The 20063-nt window shown below is 41.9% G+C and overlaps 1 protein-coding gene across 5 annotated transcripts in view; it reads left to right on the top strand.

Annotated features, from left to right (window-relative positions):
• Nucleotides 1-18600, top strand: part of LOC124039856 (cullin-2) — a 45926-nt gene extending 27326 nt beyond the window's left edge. For 2 of the 5 annotated variants that reach the window (XM_046356324.1, XM_046356326.1), the window contains exons 9-22: nt 1223-1409; nt 8226-8350; nt 8600-8707; nt 9015-9074; nt 9277-9405; nt 9679-9765; nt 10333-10485; nt 12390-12467; nt 12632-12698; nt 13349-13443; nt 14133-14309; nt 14398-14499; nt 14616-14732; nt 17873-18600. In XM_046356324.1, the coding sequence (XP_046212280.1) occupies nt 1223-1409; nt 8226-8350; nt 8600-8707; nt 9015-9074; nt 9277-9405; nt 9679-9765; nt 10333-10485; nt 12390-12467; nt 12632-12698; nt 13349-13443; nt 14133-14309; nt 14398-14499; nt 14616-14732; nt 17873-18004 (1617 nt within the window). In that variant the 3' untranslated portion in view covers nt 18005-18600. The remainder of the gene's footprint in view (nt 1-1222; nt 1410-8225; nt 8351-8599; nt 8708-9014; nt 9075-9276; nt 9406-9678; nt 9766-10332; nt 10486-12389; nt 12468-12631; nt 12699-13348; nt 13444-14132; nt 14310-14397; nt 14500-14615; nt 14733-17872) is intronic. The other 3 variants (XM_046356329.1, XM_046356327.1, XM_046356328.1) reach the window with 3 other exon arrangements.
• The last annotated feature ends 1463 nt before the right edge of the window (nt 18601-20063 follow it).

The raw sequence follows: 20063 nt of genomic DNA, 5'->3' as shown, positions 1-20063 counted from the left end.
ACCGTCAGGTGTGTGTGTTTATGAAAATGTGTTATAATTCCAATGAAGGGGTTAAATCATCCATCGTAAGGCTCATTAGTTGCGGGGCCCGAGTGGAAGCCCTCCACCCCTGCCCTTACGCCAGACAGTGTTGAGATGGTGTGGGCGGTCTTGTGGATGTGCTGACTTAAGAGTTGAGTCTGTGTATTTCTGTCTGACTGACTGTAGTGCAGAAAGGTAACAGACAGTCCCCTACATTAGCTAGCTCACATCATGGCTGCCTTCAGGTGCGTCTGCGATGGTGTAACAGTATAACTTTAGACCGTCCCCTCGCCCATACCCGGGCGTGAAACAGGGACCCTCTGCACACATCAACAACAGTCACCCACGAAGCATCGTTACCCATCACTCCACAAAAGCCGCGGCCCTTGCAGAGCAAGGGGAACCACTACTTCAAGGTCTCAGAGCAAGTGACATCACTGATTGAAACGCTATTTAGTGCGCACCGCTAACTAAGCTAGCCATTTCACATCCTTTACAATGGCACCCTATTTCCTATATTGTACACTACTTATGGGCTGTAGTCTGGTCAAAAGTCGTGCACTATATAGGGAGTAGGGTTCCATTTGGGACTCAGGCTCTGTTCACAAGTGGACCTGTAAAATCGTTGACAATGATAAGATTGATAAGAGTGATCGCCATTTAACAAGGATAACCACAACACTTGCTTCAAAAGGCATGGTGGGTGGCCAGTCTATAGTGTATAGGAGCATCTGTCCATCTGTTGTTGTGCTGTGTGGTGGTGACTGAAATCTCTGTATATGAGATATGCTTGCTGGCGGCATTAGCGCTGATTTTATGATGTGGTATTTTTCCCCCCACACAGTCACTTATCCCAGTATAGATCTTTCCAGGTTTGCGGTCAAATTAATTTAATTCAGAAAGTAAACCAAATTTCAATTCCACATTCTCCTCATTGAAAGGCATTGAAGGGAATTGGAATTTCAGTGTACCTCCTGAAATGACTGGAATTGAAATGGAATTGACCCCAACCCTGGTGCTTTCTGTTCACCTCCCTATCATTGCATTAAGTAGACAGTGCTGCAGGGTAGATTGTAGTGGGTTATTGGCTTTCAGCCCTATTGGGGTTGGGCCATTTAGCGACTTTGAAATTAGCATAATTAACCATGTTATACAAATCAATGAATCCAATGTGTTCTCTTTCTTCCCTGGCTCCACTTAGGTTTTAGGAAGGTTGAAAGATGAGGAGGTGCGATGTCGGAAGTATCTGCACCCCAGCTCATACGCCAAAGTCATCCATGAATGCCAGCAGAGGATGGTGGCAGACCACCTGCAGTTTCTCCACGGGGAGTGTCAGAATATCATCCGCCAGGAGAAGAGAGACGGTCAGTCTGGTTACAGGAGTGACGGTCAGTTTGTTTGTTACTAATAGATACAGGGGCTGGCTTAGAACGTCTGTTACTCTAGTTAGATGGTAATTCTGTATTTAGATGGTCAATCAGTAAGTTAGATGGTCAGGGTGCCAGTGGCTGGCTTAGAGGCAGTCTTAATTAAGCACATGTCATCCTTACATTGGCGATCAAGCAGGCTGTATTTGAGATCCTGAGTGGAGTGGGATCCTGAGTGGCGCAGCCGTTTAAGGCACTGCATTGTGCCTGAGGCGTCACTACAGACCTGGGTTTGATCCTGGGCTGTATCTCAACTGGCTGTGATCGGGAGTCCCATAGGGTTGCGCACAATTGGCCCAATGTCATTTTTTATTTTTTTTTACATTTATTTTACCTTTATTTAACTAGGCAAGTCAGTTAAGAACAAATTCTTATTTTCAATGACGGCCTAGGAACAGTGGGTTAACTGCCTGTTCAGGGGCAGAACGACAGATTTGTACCTTGTTAGCTCAGGCTCCGGTTACTAGTCCAACGTCATCCGGGTTAGGGGAGGGTTTGGCTGGGGTAAGCCGTCATTGTAAATAAGAATTTGTTCTTAACTGACTAGTTGCCTAGTTAAATAAAGGTTAAATAAAATATAACTTGAGATGGCTGAATCCCATATGGTTCATTGACTGACTCCCATATGTTACTGGCCATTGGATATACAGTGCATTTGGAAAGTATTCAGACCTATTGACTTTTTACACATTTTGTTACGTCTTATTCTAAAATTGTTGAAATATGTGTTTTTCCTCATCAGTCTACACACAATACCCCTTAATGACAAAGCGAAAACAGGTTTTTAGACATTTTTGCAAATGTATTCAAAATAAATAATGGTATTCAGACCCTTTGCTATGAGCCTCGAAATTCAGCTCAAGTGCATCATGTTTATGAGTAATCGGTGGAGAAGGGCCTTGGTCAGGGAGGTGACCAAGAACCCAAAGGTCTGTCTGACAGAGTTCCTTTGTTGAGATGGGAGAACCTTCCAGAAGAACAACCTTCTCTGCAGCACAGGCCTTTATTGTGGAGTGGCCAGACGGAGGCCACTCCTGAGTAAAAGGCACATGACAGCTTGCTTGGAGTTTGCCAAAAGGCACCTAAAAGACTCTCAGACCATAAGAAACAAGATTCTCTGGTCTGATGAAATAAAGATTGAACTCTTTGGCCTGAAAGACTGGAGGAAACCTGGCACCATCCCTACGGTGCAGCGTGATGGTGGCAGCATCATGCTGTGGGGATGTTTTTCAGAGGCAGGGACGGGAAGTCTAGTCAGGATCGAGGGAAAGATGAATAGAGCAAAGTACAGAGAGATCAATTATGAAAATCTGCTCCAGTGCGCTCAGGACCTCAGACTGGGGCTAAGGTTCCCCTTTCAACAAGACAACCATCCTAAGCACGCAGCCAAGACAACGTAGGAGGGGCTTTGGAACAAGTCTCTTGACTGTCATTGAGTGGTCCAGCCAGAGCCCGGACTTGAACCCGATCAAATATCTCTTGAAAGACCTGAAAGTAGCTGTGCAGCGACACTCCCCATCCAACCCAACAGAGCTTGACAGGATCTGCAAAGAATGGAAGAAACTCCCCAAATTCGGGTGTGCTTGTAGCGTCCTACCCAAGATTACTCGAGGCTGTGATCGCCGCCAAAGGTGCTTCAACAATTTACTGACTAAAGGGTCTGAATACTTATATGTGATATTTCATGTATTTTTTAATATTTGTTTTATAAATGTGCAAAAAAAATCCCAAAACCTGTTTATTCTTTGTCATTACGGGGTATTGTGTGTAGATTTGAGGGGAAAAAACCCAATATAATACATTTTAGAATAAGGCTTTAAGGTAACAAAATGTGGAAAAAGTCAAGGGGTCTGAATACTTCCTGAATGCACTGTAGCTATCAGATTTCAAACTGAACAGAGAACCTCCACCTGTGTGTGACTGACTAAAGATCTCCACAGGTTTCGCGCAAGGTGCTTGAAGTACTTGAATTTGGCACTCGAGAAAATATCTTGTATTCCAAAGTTAAAATGAGAGGAGAACAGAAAATAAAGTGTTAATATGAAAAATATTTGAAAAATGTATTGGTCTTGAAAATGAATTTTCAGGCAGACTACCTACATAATCCCCCCCCCCCCTCACGTGTTTCGCGCTCTGGATGCCTGGAAATTAGAGGAGCCTTCACTTGCTAGCTCCAGGGTCAGAGCAATTTACGGATGCTCTGGGGTAATTCCCACCTTTGTGGATCTTATCCGCATCTAATGACGAGTTAGTCTGGAATTCCTCTGAAGTTGTTGACATTTATTAAACTTGTACACCATGCGAGGCCTCAGTTTTCTCCTGTCACTGCTATTAAACTCTAACTGTTTTATCCTGCCAAAGTGCAGAGGAAAATGCAACAATTTCCCCTTGATGTTTTTCCAGACAATGCTATAGCCAAGTCATATGTCTGTTGGGAGAAGAAGATAGCCTACATGATCAATCATGGTCTTACACCTTACTTTTGACACCATCTCCTGGACAAGTTGCAGAAGAATAATGGTTATGTGCTGCTTTTTGACAAATAACTGCAGCTCAAGCAAATTTATGTCCACGTAAGGTTTTTAGACCCCACAACCAACAAGGTTACCACACACTACCTGGACTCATCATTCATGGGACATGGTACAGCTAAGGACTGTCTCTCTCACTACAGAGTTGACAGATAAACCTAACATGTCTCGCTTCCTACAAATGTCGATGGCTGGACCAAATGTTAACCACAAGTTTTTACAGAGAATTCACTTCTGATGTCCTTGCACAAGCCACAAACCGAGAGCTAATTGACATTGGAACATGTTCCTTGCACAGTATCCACAATGCGTTTCAGAATGTATTTGGCTCCATAGATAGGGACATAGAGGGCACTTTAAGTACATTCTATAGACTGACGCATGGCGTCCCTGCAAGACGAGATGATTTTGTGACAACCACAGGCTCCTCAGTTTTCCCTAAAAAGTTTTGTGGACACCTATAGGTACAAAAAAAACAGAGGTTGTAACTAAAGCCTTAGAGGGTTTGCCAAACCTAATAAAATCCTACAGAACACCGACATGCATTACATTCACAACTGTAAAGGAAGCAATAGCAGGTGAACTTCACCCAGCAAAACATATTATTTTCATATTTGTAGCCAAACGCATTCAAGGGTACATACATTCCCATTCCTGGCAGCAGACTGGGCAGACCTATTGACTAATGTCATGAGCAGAGTCCTGAAAAGAGGTGACAGACACATTTACAGTCCCCCTGAAACTCTCAAAATACACTGTGACAGAGGATGATGCTGTGGGTCCCTTCCAAAGATGACATTTGGTTTTCAACATGTAAGGTGCTAAAAAAAAAGCGGCTAGCAAAGTGAGTGAGAGGAGGATTTCTGAGTTTCAGAATGACAAAAAGAAGTACCTCCTTGAGGAAGTTGATGCTCAAAACCCCATCACTCCAGTTTTGTGAGACAGGCTGTTTGTCTTGACCCACAACAGATGGCAAGGAATCCTGCAGCTTGTGAGTGCAAATTCAAAAGTCTTCGCAAGCTTATGTAATTAAATTGAAGCATGCCCAGTGGTAGTTGGAGTGCTTCATATCGCAGGAAGTTTTGAAACATCACTCCGTTTAGTGAGTAGGATCCGCCGAGGACTGCTCTGAGCACCTTTTTAGAGCGTCTGAAGAGTAAGGAGAACTATAGAGACCTGTGGCAAGCAATTCAAATTGTCCTTCTGCTCTCCCACTGACAGGCCTCGTTAGACAGGGCGTATTCAGTCAACTCCGCTCTTACTGTTGTAAACAAAAAGGAGCAGCCCTACACAGCACAGAGACCGGTGAATGATGCTGTAGAGAATGCAGTTGGAATGAAGAAAGTCAACATAACGCACCAAGAAAATCCTCCTGCAAGTCTGCAAGGCAGAAATATCCAGACTACCTGGATGCACAGCATGACCACAGGAGGGCAGAGAAAATACAATTGGTAGACAGTGAGGACCTCAAATAAAAACAAATTCCTGGAAAAGGACATGGAACTCTTGCAGAGGCAGACCTTCTCAATGTCCAGAGAATGCAGTATCACGTTCAACAGCTTCAGAAGATCAATAGAATGATAAAAAGGCTGAACTTGGACTGTTGTGAGCACATCACTCACACTAACTCACTCACTCTCTTCAATATACACTGAACAAAAATATAAACGCAATGTAAAGTGTTGGTCCCATGTTTCATGAGATTAAATAAAAGATTCAAGAACATTTCCATACGCACAAAAAAAGTATTTCTCTCAAATGTTGTGCACAAATTTGTGTACATCCCTGTGAGTGAGCATTTCTCCTTTGCTAAGATAATCCATCGACCTGACAGGTGTGGCATATCAAGAAGCTGATTAAACAGCATGATCATTACACAGGTGTACCTTGTCCTGGGGGCAATAAAAGGCTGCTAAAATGTGCAGTTTTATCACACAAGATAATGCCACAGATGTCTCAAGTTTTGAGGGAGCTTGCATTTGGCATGCTGACTGCAGGAATGCCCACCAGTGCTGTTGCCAGAGAATGTAATTTCTCTACCTTAAACCACCTCCGTCGTTATAGAGAATTTGGCAGTATATCAAACCGGCCTCACAACCTCAGACCACATGTATGAGGTTGTGTGGGCGAGCAGTTTTCTGATGTCAATTGTTGTGAACAGAGTGTCCCGTGGTGGTGGTGGGGTTATGGTATAGGCAGGCATAGGCAGGCATAAGCTATTTTATCAATGGCAATTTCAATGTACAGAGATACCTTGACGAGATCCTGAGGCCCATTGTCGTGCCATTCGTCCGCCGCCATCACCTTATGTTCCAGCATGATAATGCACGGCCCTATGTCGCAAGGATCGGTACACACTTCCCGTAAGCTGAAAATGTCCCACTTCCTCCATGGCCTGCATACTCGCCAGACATTGAGGATGTATGGGATGCTCTGGACGTGTACGACTGCGTGTTCCAGTTCCCGCCAATATCCAGCAACTTGAAGCCGTTGAAGAGGAGTGGGACAACATTCCACAGGCCACAATCAACAGCCTGATCAACTCTACGCGAAGGAGATGTGCTGTTCTGCATGAGGCAAATGGTGGTCACACCAGATAATGACTGATTTTCTAATCCACACCCCTAACTTTTTTTTAAAGGTATCTGTGACCAACATATGCATATCTGTATTCCCAGTCATGTGATATCCATAGATTAGAGCCTCATTAATTAATTTACTGATTTCCTTATATGAACTGAACCTCAGTAAAATCTTTGAAATTGCTGCATTTTTTTGTTGTTCAGTGTAATTCAATTAACTTTATTGACATGGAAATGTTTTAGATTGTTGTTGAAATTAAATGGAATGTTTTCAGAGACAAAGGTCCTGTCTACCACTCTGAATGATGTATCAGGTGAGCTGTGATGTTGATCTTTGTGGTGTACACACTATGTTACATGTGTGCTAATGCCCATGGATGTGTTTTTTATTATTAACTGGGTGGTTTGAGCCATGAATGCTGATTGGCTGAAAGCCGTTGTATATCAGATCGTATACCACGGGTATATGACAAAGCATGTATTTTTTACTGCTCTAATTACATGGGTAACCATTTTATAATAGCAATAAGGTGCCTCGATGGTTTGTGATATATGGCTAAGGGCCGCGATATGTCGTGCCAAACAGCCCTTAGCAGTGATATATCGGCCATATACCAGACCTCCTCAAGCCTTATTGCTTAATTAGACAAAAGGTAGCTAGTTTTCTCACCATCTACCATTTGCTTTCAAAGTCTTTATTTCAACCATTATCACTATTAGCTAAACATTACGTATTCTCATCCCTCTGATATATTGTTCAGACTGCCATCTGTTATATACCATTTCAATAATGCATCTAAATCCATCTCTCTCTCTCTCATATTAAATTAACTTTATTTACATGGACATTTTTGAGATTGTTGTTGAAAATGGTTCAACATGAAACATTTTGGTCTGTAACCTAAAATTAAAGGTTGTTTTATTGTCATTGAGTTTGTTTTACACAATCATGTTGATCTCACTGACTGATCCATAGCTCCATTTATGAATTTGAATTCACCAGAAACAGGTTGTTGTGACATCAAAGATTATTGTGGCTACAGTTTTTAAAATCAAGTCAAACTTTATTTGTCACATATACAACATGTGTAGGTAGACCTTACCATGAAATGCTTGCTTCCAAGCACTTAACCAACAGTGTAGTTCAAGAAAGATTTAAGCATATTGTGATATTAATAAAACAAAATTACTTAAAATGAACACAATTGCATAGTTACTACACTATTTAGTAGCTAATAAGTAGTAGATTCCCAAAGTCTCTATAGTAATACAATACGGTCATTGAGCTTGAATTGTGTAGTAATGCGAATAGGAGATGTGTTCACCAGTAGGCACGTCCCAAAACTGCTCATCACTTCTCAAATTACAACGTCATCACTACTAACGTACCACTCAAGTATGTAGTAATTAAGTATTGAAAGACGTGTTATTGGGTATGACTGAGGTAGTGATGAATAAAACACCTATATGTTAGGAAGTATTACAAATTGATGGTCCTTGAAAATAAATATTAGTGCTTGAAAATGTACTTGAAAGTCCTCGAATTGGTCTGTCTGTACGAACCCTGTCTCTATGACTGACTCTCCCCTGGCGCCGTCTGTCTCTGCCTTTCTTCTGGTCTCGCTCTCCCCTCCCCTCTTTCTCCCTCTTGCTACCCCCTACAGACATGGCTAACATGTACACCCTGCTGAGAGCCGTGTCCAGTGGCTTACCCCACATGATCCAAGAGCTCCAGATCCATATCCACGACGAGGGCCTCCGGGCCACCAGTAACCTCTCCCAGGAAAATGTACGCCACGTCTTTGTGTATCACTATACGTTGTCATTGTACGTTATCTGATTGTCATCATTGTAAATGTACAGCAGCACCCTGCTAATCCTTTTGTCTAAATGTATTGTTTTTGGACTTCAAACACTACATTGTCGCTGTGCATTATTAGTATGTATAGTAGGCCTATGCATTATCAGATTACCATTATCACAAAGATAATATTCACAACTCACTACTAATTCTCCTGTTGTGTTGTTACCTCCTCAGATGCCAACCCTGTTTGTGGAGTCCGTGTTAGAGGTTCACAGTAAATTTGTTCAGCTCATTAACACAGTGCTGAATGGGGATCAGCACTTCATGAGCGCACTTGATAAGGTATTAATGTTGTGACTCCCTGGCTGGCAGGCTTAGAGGGGAAATCAGAATGTGGACACTAGGGACAGGTCAAGCCAGTAGGGGGCGCCAGTGAGTGGTGTTTGTTCACATTTACATTTACATTTAAGTCATTTAGCAGACGCTCTCTATGGAATGTGGCTCCATATTGTTTCTCACAAGATTGTTCCTAAGGATTTTCATAAATTAAAACATAACTTTTAACTGTATTTATTAGTTGATGTCTTAAGCTGTGGATGTACTGAAACTGATGGGAGGGGAAATTACTGGTTTGTTTGATCTTCCCCAGGCTTTGACTGCAGTGGTTAACTACAGGGAGCCCAAATCCATCTGCAAAGCACCTGAACTGGTGAGTGTGAGACTCATTCATGACACCTGAGGTTAGGAAATGTGTGAGGGTATCAGATAAGGCCATAGTGATAAACTAAGTAAAAACCCTGTACACAGCAGTTCGTCTAGATCTACTACTTTATCTGTGGGGTTTTTCAACATTTGTTTTGAGGACCATGGTTATGTCTGACCTTGTGTTGTTTTTCCCTTTACCCATGTAGCTCGCTAAGTATTGTGACAATCTGCTGAAGAAGTCTGCAAAGGGAATGACAGAGAATGAGGTGGAGGACAAGCTGACTAGCTTCATCACCGTGTTCAAGTACATAGACGACAAGGACGTTTTTCAAAAGGTAGCCGATTGACCGGCATTTGCGTTATTACTCTCATTATCTCAAATGACCAGCGATCTTGACAGCTAGTATGGCTGCTTTTTTATTCCTTCCAGACTGAATTTGGAATTCGCTAAAGAGCATTATCTAAAAAAAATTAAAAAGTTTTTGGAGACTGAGATGTTGAATTGATGTCTTATGTTTTATTCTTAACCATGTTGATGACTCACTCTCTTGCCCCCCTCTCTCTTTCACTCTCTCTCCCACTCTGTCGCTTCTTTCTCTTTTGTACAGTTTTATGCAAGAATGTTAGCAAAGAGGTTAATACATGGGCTGTCCTTGTCCATGGACTCAGAGGAAGCCATGATCAACAAACTAAAGGTGAAGTAAGACTCCTTTCAACTTTAGCAGGTGCAATTTCAAGGTCTCTTATGCCTAAAGTAAGCATTTTCTAAACCAGAATGGCCCATATGGCAGGAGCATATCTCTTGTTTCTGTAGCATGAGGCAGCGTGATGTGCAGGTACACCCTCTGGATAAGACGCTATCAATGCCATTTATTAATGCCATAATTGAGCATCACTCTAAACTGTCAGTCTTTCCTTTTAATCTAGTATTCCACATAACTTTCAAACGAAGCCCTACAGCATGTGCTTCTAAATGTCTTCTAGCTGTGTGACTCCACTGTACTCTAATGCGTCTGTCATGTGTGATATTTGGCCGTAATGATGGACTTGTTTATTATAGTGTTTGTACTGGTGCATGTATTTCATTCATTCATACATACACACACACACACACACACACACACACACACACACACACACACACACACACACACACACACACACACACACACACACACACACACACACACACACACACACACACACACACACACACACACACACACACACACACACACACACATTCTCTCCCCCCACTACAGCAAGCATGCGGCTACGAGTTCACGAGCAAGCTCCACAGAATGTACACAGACATGAGCGTCAGCGCAGACCTGAATAACAAATTCAACAACTTCATCAAGACCCAGGAATCACCGGTTGACCTGGGAATCAGCTTCCAGATCTATGTATTACAGGTGAGAGGAGTTTAGAAGTCTCACATCAATTCATATATTTATTGTCTTCAAATGTGTATAGTGCAGTTAGGGTAAGAAACAACATTAAAACAATAACAACCATACAACATGACATAGACATATCCATTTTTTGTCCATTAAAATAACATCAAATTGATCAGAAATACAGTGTAGACAATGTTAAAGTTTTAAATGACTATTGTAGCTGGAAACGGCTGATTTTTAATGGAATATCTAAATAGGCGTACAGAGGCCCATTATCAGCAACCATCACTCCTGTGTTCCAATTACACGTTGTGTTAGCTAATCCAAATGTATTATTTTAAAAGGATAATTGATCATTAGAAAACCCAAATGCAACTGTAGTGCTGATTAAAGAAGCAATAAAACTGTCCTTCTTTAGACTAGTTGAGTATCTGGAACATCAGCATCTGTGGGTTTGATTACAGGCTCAAAATGGCCAGAAACAAAGACCTTTCTTCTGATACTCGTCAGTCTATTCTTGTTCTGAGAAATGAAGGCTATTCCATGCGAGAAATTTCCAAGAAACTGAAGATCTCGTACAACCCTGTGTACTACTCCCTTCACCAAACAACTGTCTCTAATCAGAATAGAAAGAGGAGTGGGAGACCCTGGTGCACAACTGAGCAAGAGGACAAGTAACATTAGGGTGTCTAGTTTGAGAAACAGACGCCTCACAACTCAGAAGTCCTCAACTGGCAACTTCATTAAATATTACCCGTCTCAACGTCAACAGTGAAGAGGCGACTCTGGGATGCTGGCCTTCTAGGCAGAGTTCCTCTGTCCAGTGTCTGTGTTCCCCATCTTAATCTTTTATTTTTATTGGCCAGTCTGAGATATGGCTTTTTCTTTGCAACTGCCTAGAAGGCCAGCATCCTGGAGTCACCTCTTCACTGTTGACATTGAGACTGGTTTTTAGTGGGTACTATATAATGAAGCTGCCAGTTGAGGACTTGTGAGGCAGTTTTCAGCTGTGCTAACATAATAGCAAAAGGGTTTTCAAATGTTCAATTAGCTTTTTAAAATAATAAACTTGGATTAGCTAGCACAGCGTGCCATTGGAACACAGGAGTGATGGTTGCTGATAACGGGCCTCTGTAGATATTCCATTAAATATCAGCCGTTTCCAACTACAATAGTCATTTACAACATTAACAATGTCTACACTGTATTTCTGATCAATTTGATGTTATTTTAATGGACAGCAAATGTACTTTTCTTTCAGAAACAAGGACATATCTAAGTGACCCCAAACTTTTGAATGGTAGTGTATATGATGGACAGCAAAGATATCAGTTAGTCATAAAATAGGAGCAATCATGTGCAAATGTGCAGTCGTCACCCATATTAATATTGATAGCAGGTTGATAGCTCAGCCATATTAATAGATAGACATTACTTTATGTGCAGGTTATGCAGGTTGATAGCTCAGCCATATTAATAGATAGACATTACTTTATGTGCAGGTTATGCAGGTTGATAGCTCAGCCATATTAATAGATAGACATTACTTTATGTGCAGGTTAAGCAGGTTGATAGCTCAGCCATATTAATAGATAGACATTACTTTATGTGCAGGTTATGCAGGTTGATAGCTCAGCCATATTAATAGATAGACATTACTTTATGTGCAGGTTAAGCAGGTTGATAGCTCAGCCATATTAATAGATAGATATTACTTTATGTGCAGGTTATGCAGGTTGATAGCTCAGCCATATTAATAGATAGACCTTACTTTATGTGCAGGAAATCGGGTAATTTGGGTAATTCTGTGTGGTTTTGTAGATAGTTTGAAGGTTAGGCACCTTCAGGCAGGTTTGCTGTGATTACCTCAATGACAATGGTGGTGGAGATGTCTCACCATGTGTGTTGTCTCGTTGCAGGCAGGAGCCTGGCCCCTCACACACATCTCTTCCTCCACCTTTGCCATCCCACAGGAGCTGGAGAAGAGTGTACAGATGGTGTGTAGTGGTTCAGGAGACTTAGATGTGGTTGTTTGGAGAGAGCATGCCCATAGAAATAAAACCTTATTTCTGTGATTGCCCCAAGATTACACATAGCTATTCAACAAAACTGCATATCTTAATCTTATGTAATTCTAACATGATTATGTTTTTCTCTACAGTTTGAGTTGTTCTATAATCAGCACTTCAGTGGGAGGAAGTTGACTTGGCTGCACTATCTCTGCACAGGTATGTATGCGTGCTCGCACACACACACACGGCAGGTGATCGTAGTATAGAAAACCCAGTGCAAATTATGTGGATTTTTTTTGTCCAGCAGCAGTACTTTATTTTTCACTGAAACTGCTACTATATGAAGGCCCACTTGCTACTAGCTGAAATCACATCCAAAACTCGACAGAAGTAACGGGATGATTATTAAATCGTCTAAAATGGATTATGTCTGTATGCTCTGAAGTGTTTTATCCCAAATTACATGTTAGTGGAGAGGCTCTGATTCTAACTAACACTGAGCTGTACCTGGCACTACTACTGCACAATCCATGAAATCCCACAGTGTGGGGTAGCTCCCTCAAACTCCCTGTGATAACTCCCCCAAAGTTTACAACAGCATACATACTTCAGGTGCAATCCTGACACTGACACTGCAGTTAACACATTGGATCTAAATCCCTGTGTGCGTTTACAAGAATCCCCAGTGAACACATTAGGATTGGGGATTACTTTAGTCTGATTTCTTCATGGTTTTGCTTACACTTGAGAGCAGTTTTTTTATATACAAATACAAACCTGTAATCGATAGGTGGTGTGGCGAATAAGATGGTGGTACAGCATTGGTGTTGTGGTGATGATGATGATTGGCTCCCTTCTCTCTTTAGGTGAGGTGAAGATGAACTATCTGTCCAAGCCCTATGTTGCCATGGTGACCACCTACCAGATGGCGGTGCTGCTGGCCTTCAACAACAGTGAGACGGTGTGTTACGAAACCAACATGTTTAGTGGAAATTGACTGTCTTAACTGTACCTTAAGCACTAACTACCCCAATATCCTAACAGGTGGAAAAGGACTGTGTTAACTGTGCCCTAAGCACTTCAATAACTGTGCCCTAAGCACTGAACTAGCTCAATAACCGGGCCCTAGGCACTGAACTTGTCAATAACTGCCCTAAGCACTGAACTAACTCAATAACTGTGCCCTAAGCACTGAACTAGTTCAATAACGGTGCCCTAAGCACTGAACTAGCTCAAAAACCGTGCCCTAGGCACTGAACTTGTCAATAACTGCCCTAAGCACTGAACTAACTCAATAACTGTGCCCTAAGCACTGAACTAGTTCAATAACTGTGCCCTAAGCACTGAACTAGCTCAATAACTGTGCCCTAGGCACTGAACTTGTCAATAACTGCCCTAAGCACTGAACTAGCTCAATAACTGTGCCCTAAGCACTGAACTAGCTCAATAACTGTGCCCAAAGCACTGAACTAGTTCAATAACTGTGCCCTAAGCACTGAACTAGTTCAATAACTGTGCCCTAAGCACTGAACTAGTTCAATAACTGTGCCCTAAGCACTGAACTAGTTATATAACTGTGCCCTAAGCACTGAACTAGTTCAATAACTGTGCCCTTAAGCACTGAACAAGGTCTGTATCATATCCAAACAGGTGGGCTACAAGGAGCTCCAAGACTCCACCCAGATGAACGAGAAGGAGCTTCAGAAGACCATCAAGTCTCTGCTGGACGTCAAGATGCTTAACCACGACTCTCAAAAGGTCAGGGGTCAGATATCAGCAGCCACAGAATCACCCGGAGACCCAGAGTCAGCAGTGTCTTCTTTAGTGGTTAGATGGATTTAAAAGTAGCTCATCTTGGCATTTTTATTATTTCTCATGGTGGATACTATGTATGTAACTATTTTCTTGTCTTCAGGAGGAAATCGACACAGAGTCCACATTTTCACTAAATATGAGTTTCACCAGTAAAAGAACAAAGTTCAAGATCACAACGTCAATGCAGAAAGACACACCACAGGTACATTACCCTACTACACTGAGAGCTCAGACTGTATCCATCCAACAATGCAAACACCTATTCTCTGAAAGTGTCTGCCTCTGTTTAAATGTGTGTGTGTTTCTTCGACCTTGCAGGAGATGGAGCAGACGAGGAGTGCAGTGGACGAGGACCGCAAAATGTATTTACAAGCTGCTATAGTGAGAATCATGAAGGCACGCAAAGTGCTCAGACACAACGCCCTCATACAGGAGGTGAGTTCAACTCCTGTCATATTCCACAAACCCATGTAGAAATAGCAAACTATTTCACCCCAGGTCTGTACTATACATATACATGGTGCTGAGAGGGAGAGATATCAAGGCTACAGGTTGAAGCAATGTGTGTGAATGGTACAGGCAAGTTAATGTTCAGATACAATACCTGCTAGTCCTGAGAGACCGGTTGAAACAAGGGAATGGAGAGATCCAAGGGTTTTCCTGAGGACAGAGCTATCACCTGACCAATCGGACTACATCCTCCCTGGTTCAGGTCTCTAGTCTAGACCCTGGCTCTCTTCCTCCTGTGTTGATGTTCTGGTGTGTTGTGTCAGGGAGGTAAATTTGTTCCTTGATGGGGAGATCTCTGAGGCCAGGACAGAACAGAGTGATGTCAGGAATGAGTGTCTCCCCTCTGGAATGATCTTTGAACATGCCTGGGGACTAGGAGAAGTCTGCAACACCTTTCTTTCTGCTGTCATCATCTATCTCACTCACTCACATATATCCTGTCTCCCCAACAACACAACACACCTCCAACCACTATTTCATTTTCCCACTCTGTACTTTAATGGTTCAATATTTGTTATTTCTGTCAATGCAGAAAATTAGGACTAGATTAGTGGCGAACCCTCCCACCACATATACTCCCCTACATATACTCCAACATTTTGGATTTGAGATCAAATTTCATATTAGGTGACGGTACAGAATGTCACCTTGTATTTAAGGGTATTTCCGTTCATATCTGTTTTATCGTTTAGAAATTAAAGCACTACATATCTAGTCCCCCCATTTTGAAGGTGTCATAAGTATTTGGACAAATTCACTTATGTGTATTAAAGTAGTCAAAAGTGTAGTGTTTGGTCCCATATTCCTAGCACACAATAGCTACATCAAGCTTGTGACTGTACAAACTTGTTGGATGTATTTGCAGTTTGTTTTGTTTTGGTTGTGTTTCGGATTATGTTGTGCCCAATAGAAATGAGGAGAGCTTCCTGTCTAACAGAACACAGAGGGTGTTCTTTAATGGAAGCCTCTCCAACATAATCCAGGTAGAATCAGGCATTCCACAGGGCAGCTGTCAAGGCTCCTTTACTTTTTGCAATCTTTACTAATGACATGCTTTGAGTAAAGCCAGTGTGTCTATGTATGTGGATGACTCAACACTATACACGTCAGCTACTACAGCAAGTTAAATCATTGCAACAGTTAACAAAGAGCTGCAGTTTCAGAATGAGTGACAAGAAATAGGTTAGTCCTAAATATTTCAAAAACTAAAAGCATTGTATTTTTGGACAAATCATTCACTAAACCCTAAACCTTCTAATGAATAATGTGGAAATTGAGCAAGTTGTGGTGCCTAAACTGCTTGGAGTAACCCTGAATTGTAAATTGTCATGGTCAAAACATGTTGACCCAACAGTAGCTAAGATGGGGAGATAATAAAGCACAGCTCTGCTGCCTTAACAACACTATCAACAAGGCAGGTCCTACATGCCCTAGTTTCTTCCACACATAGACTACTGTCCAGTTATGTGGTCAGGTGCCACAAAGAGGGACTTACGAAAATTGCAATTGGCTCAGAAACAGGGCAGCACGGCTGACCCTTAAATGTACACAGAGAGCTAACATGAATATGTCAATCTCTCATGGCTCAAAGTAGAGGAGAGATTGACTTCATCATTACTTGTTTTTGTAATAAAGTGTTGACATGCTGAATGCACCGCGCTGTCTGTTTAAACTACTAGCACACAGCTCAGACACCCATGCATATCTCACAAGAAATGCCACCAGAGGTCTCTTCACAATCCCCAAGTCCAGAACAGACTATGGGAGGCACACAGTACTGCATAGAGCCATGGATACATGGAACTCTATTCCACCTCAGGTGCAAGCAGTATAATCCGATTGAAAAAAAAAATAGATAAATATTCACCTCATAAAACAGGGGGACGGTGAAAAGACACAGGCACGTACACATGCACGTACACATGGATTTTGTATTGTAGATACACTGTATATACAAAGGTATGTGGACACACATTCAAGTTAGTGGATTCGGCTATTTCAGCCACACATGTTGCTGATAGGAGTATAGAATCGAGCACACAGACATGCAATCACCATAGACAAACATTGTCAGTAGAATGGCCTTAGAGAAGAGTTCAGTTACTTTCAAAGTGACACCGTCATAGGATGCCACCTTTCCAACAAGTCAGTTAAACAAATTTCTGCCCTGCTAGAGCTGCCCTGGTCAACTGTAAGTGCTGTTATTGTGAAGTGGAAACGTCTAGGAGCAACAACAGCTCACTCGCTACGTGGTAGCTCACAAAACTGAACCGGCGAGTCCTGAAGCCCGTAAAAATCGTCTGTCCTCGGTTGCAACACTCACTACCGCGTTTCAAACTGCCTCTGGAAGCAACGTCAACTGTTCGTCGGGAGCTTCATGAAATAGGTTTCCATGGCTTAGCAGCGTCACACAAGCCTAAGATATCTTGTGGCTGAATGGAAGAAAGTTCCCGCAGCAATGTTTCAACATCTAGTGGAAAGCCTTCCTAGAAGAGTGGAGGCTGTTATAGCAGCAAAGGGGAGACCAACTCCATATTAATGCCAATTATTTTGCAATGAGATGTTCGATGAGCAGGTGTCCACATACCTTTGGTCATGTAGTGTATGTGGTAGTAGATTAGTGGCCTGAGGGCACACAATGTATTGTGAAAAGCGTTATGAAATGTCATGTAATAACACTTTCTTTTCTTTCTCTATTGTATGTACTTTCCTAAATGTAGCTGAACCCCAGGAAGAGTAGCTCCTGCTTTGATATCAGCTAATGGGGATCCTTAATAAATATGAAGTCACTTTTTGTAAATATAAATAGAAAATGTTTCTGGACACTTATACAGTAATGTGGATGCTACCATGATTACGGATAATCAGGAATTGTGAGAAAGTTACAGTGGCACAAAGATCATAAGACATGCTAACTTCTCACCATTACCAATAACGGGAGGTTAGCATTTTTGAGGGGGTATGATATTTATACCTCTTAATCATCATTATTCGCGATTCTACCAACAACAGAGTAACACGGGCAGTTAATTTCTCTCTTTCTGTCTGTCCATTTCTTCCCTCAGGTCATCAACCAGTCCAAAGCCAGATTTAACCCCAGTATCAGCATGATCAAGAAGTGCATTGAGGTGCTCATTGACAAGCAGTACATTGAGCGGAGCCAGAGCTCTGCAGACGAGTACAGCTATGTGGCATAATGGAGGAATAATGGCGTATAAGGCCCCCCTACCCCAACCAACCGCAGGTTAAGCAAAGAACGACAGAGACCATTCTTCTTCATATATTTTTGGGCTGTTGCTGTCTCACGTGCTCCCGTAGGGAGGGAGGGATGAAGCAGGACTATGTGCCTCCATCTTGGAAACAAACATAACAAGTCACCCCAGACAGCCACCGAAACACGACACCTTCTGATCTCCCCCCCCCCCCCCCCCCCCTTCTGATTTTATGCTGTTTACATCACCAGTGCCACGCACCGTTGCGTCAATGAAAATGCCTTTTGTTATCCGTGTGCAAAGCTGATAATACATTTTTTGTTGACTTAACCGAAAACAAAGAAGAATGGAAAAAGAGCGAGTGAGCTGTGACATTGACGGAAATGTTGGAGACTAGACGTGGAAAACCATGCTTTCTTTTCTCACATTTACAGTTTTCTTTTTTTATGTATCGAAGTTAGAAAACAATATTGTAATAAAACCGGTATACTGATAATTGTATCTACTTTCAAATGTAAAGAACAAACAATTTGAGGTGACAAACATGGTCCTGCTGCTTGTCAAATAAATAAATAAAAACACTGAGGGATTTTGGGAAATATTTTAAAGGATTGTGTATGTGTTAGTGTAGCCTCTGCTTCCAGGCCTCGCTCATGTTGCTCGCTAGTGTCAGTGTGATGTGAAACTTAGGGGATGATTGTAATGTCTATTTTCATTACAAAAGCCTACCTCTAGGTGGGGTGCAAGAGGACCCATTGTTATGAATAATTATGGAGTTACATGTTGTTATGTAACTTACAATGCTGCATTCTTGTATTCCAATGATTTTGACTGCCTGTTTGTTCATGCATGAGACAAGGCCAGGGTCCACTGGTTACAACACCTTATACCAACCAGGAGCTGTACAAAACTCTGCCCAGGATCAGTGAGAAGATCAACGGGCGTAATGTGTCAAGCATATTGTAGAAGGAATGCTAGGATCAGGTAACTCCTGTCCATTAAATCCTACTCATTATGATCTAAAAGACTAAACTGATCCTAGTTGAGCACTCCTACTGTGAGATGCTTGATACACATAGGGCCAGGAGGCTGAGATTTGCTGGTCACTGTTTCAACCATCCTGAGCAAGGCACAAGCAGTCATACTTCTAATGGGCTCCAGAGTGGTGCAGCTCTCTAAGGCACTGCATGTCAGTGCAAGAGGCATCACTATATTCCCTGGTTCGAATCCAGGCCCTATCATGTCCGGCTTTGATTAGGAGTCCCATAGGGCGGCACACAAATCGCCCAGCGTCGTCCTGGTTTGGCCATGGTAGGCCGTCATTGTAAATAAGAATTTGTTCTTAACTGACTTGCCTAGTTAAATAAAATAAAAACTTATAATGAGACAAGACCTGGGAGACCACATGAAACGTGTGGATAACATCTGCCTGGTCTGAGAACAACAGAGAGCTATTGCATGACATCCCATAAGCAAGTAAGCACACAAATGAAATTACAGTGTGTATTAGAGTAGTAACTACATCAAGCTTGTGACTCTGAACATTTGTTGGATGCATTTGCTGTTTGTTTTGGTTGCGTTTCAGATAATTGTGTGCCAAATATATATCAATGGTAAATAATGTACAGTATATTGTCATTTTGCCATACCTCTCTGTTGTTCATCCAAAGTGAAGGAGTACAGAGCCAAAACAACAACAACAGTTTCACTGTCCCAATACTTTTGGAGCTCACTGAATACTGCATACTGCAGGAGAGGTGAAATATTTCCAGGAGCTTAAACAATTTGGGTAACACTTTATTTGACACCTAGCGTGACACGTTCATATGTCATAATAGCTGACAACCTGTCATAAAGTGGTTATAACACTGTCATGACACATACAGTTGAAGTCAGAAGTTTACACACACCTTAGCCAAATACATTTAAACTTAGTTTTCACAATTCCTGACATTTGATCCTTGTGAAAATTCCCAGTTTTAGGTCAGTTAGGATCACCACTTTATTTTAAGAATTTGAAATGTCAGAATAATAGTAGAGAGAA

This window comes from Oncorhynchus gorbuscha, linkage group LG07 (genome assembly GCF_021184085.1).
Source record: "Oncorhynchus gorbuscha isolate QuinsamMale2020 ecotype Even-year linkage group LG07, OgorEven_v1.0, whole genome shotgun sequence".
Classification (NCBI taxonomy): Eukaryota; Metazoa; Chordata; class Actinopteri; order Salmoniformes; family Salmonidae; genus Oncorhynchus; species Oncorhynchus gorbuscha.
Note: the sequence above shows the minus strand (reverse complement) of the source record. Positions and strands in the feature narration are given on the sequence as shown.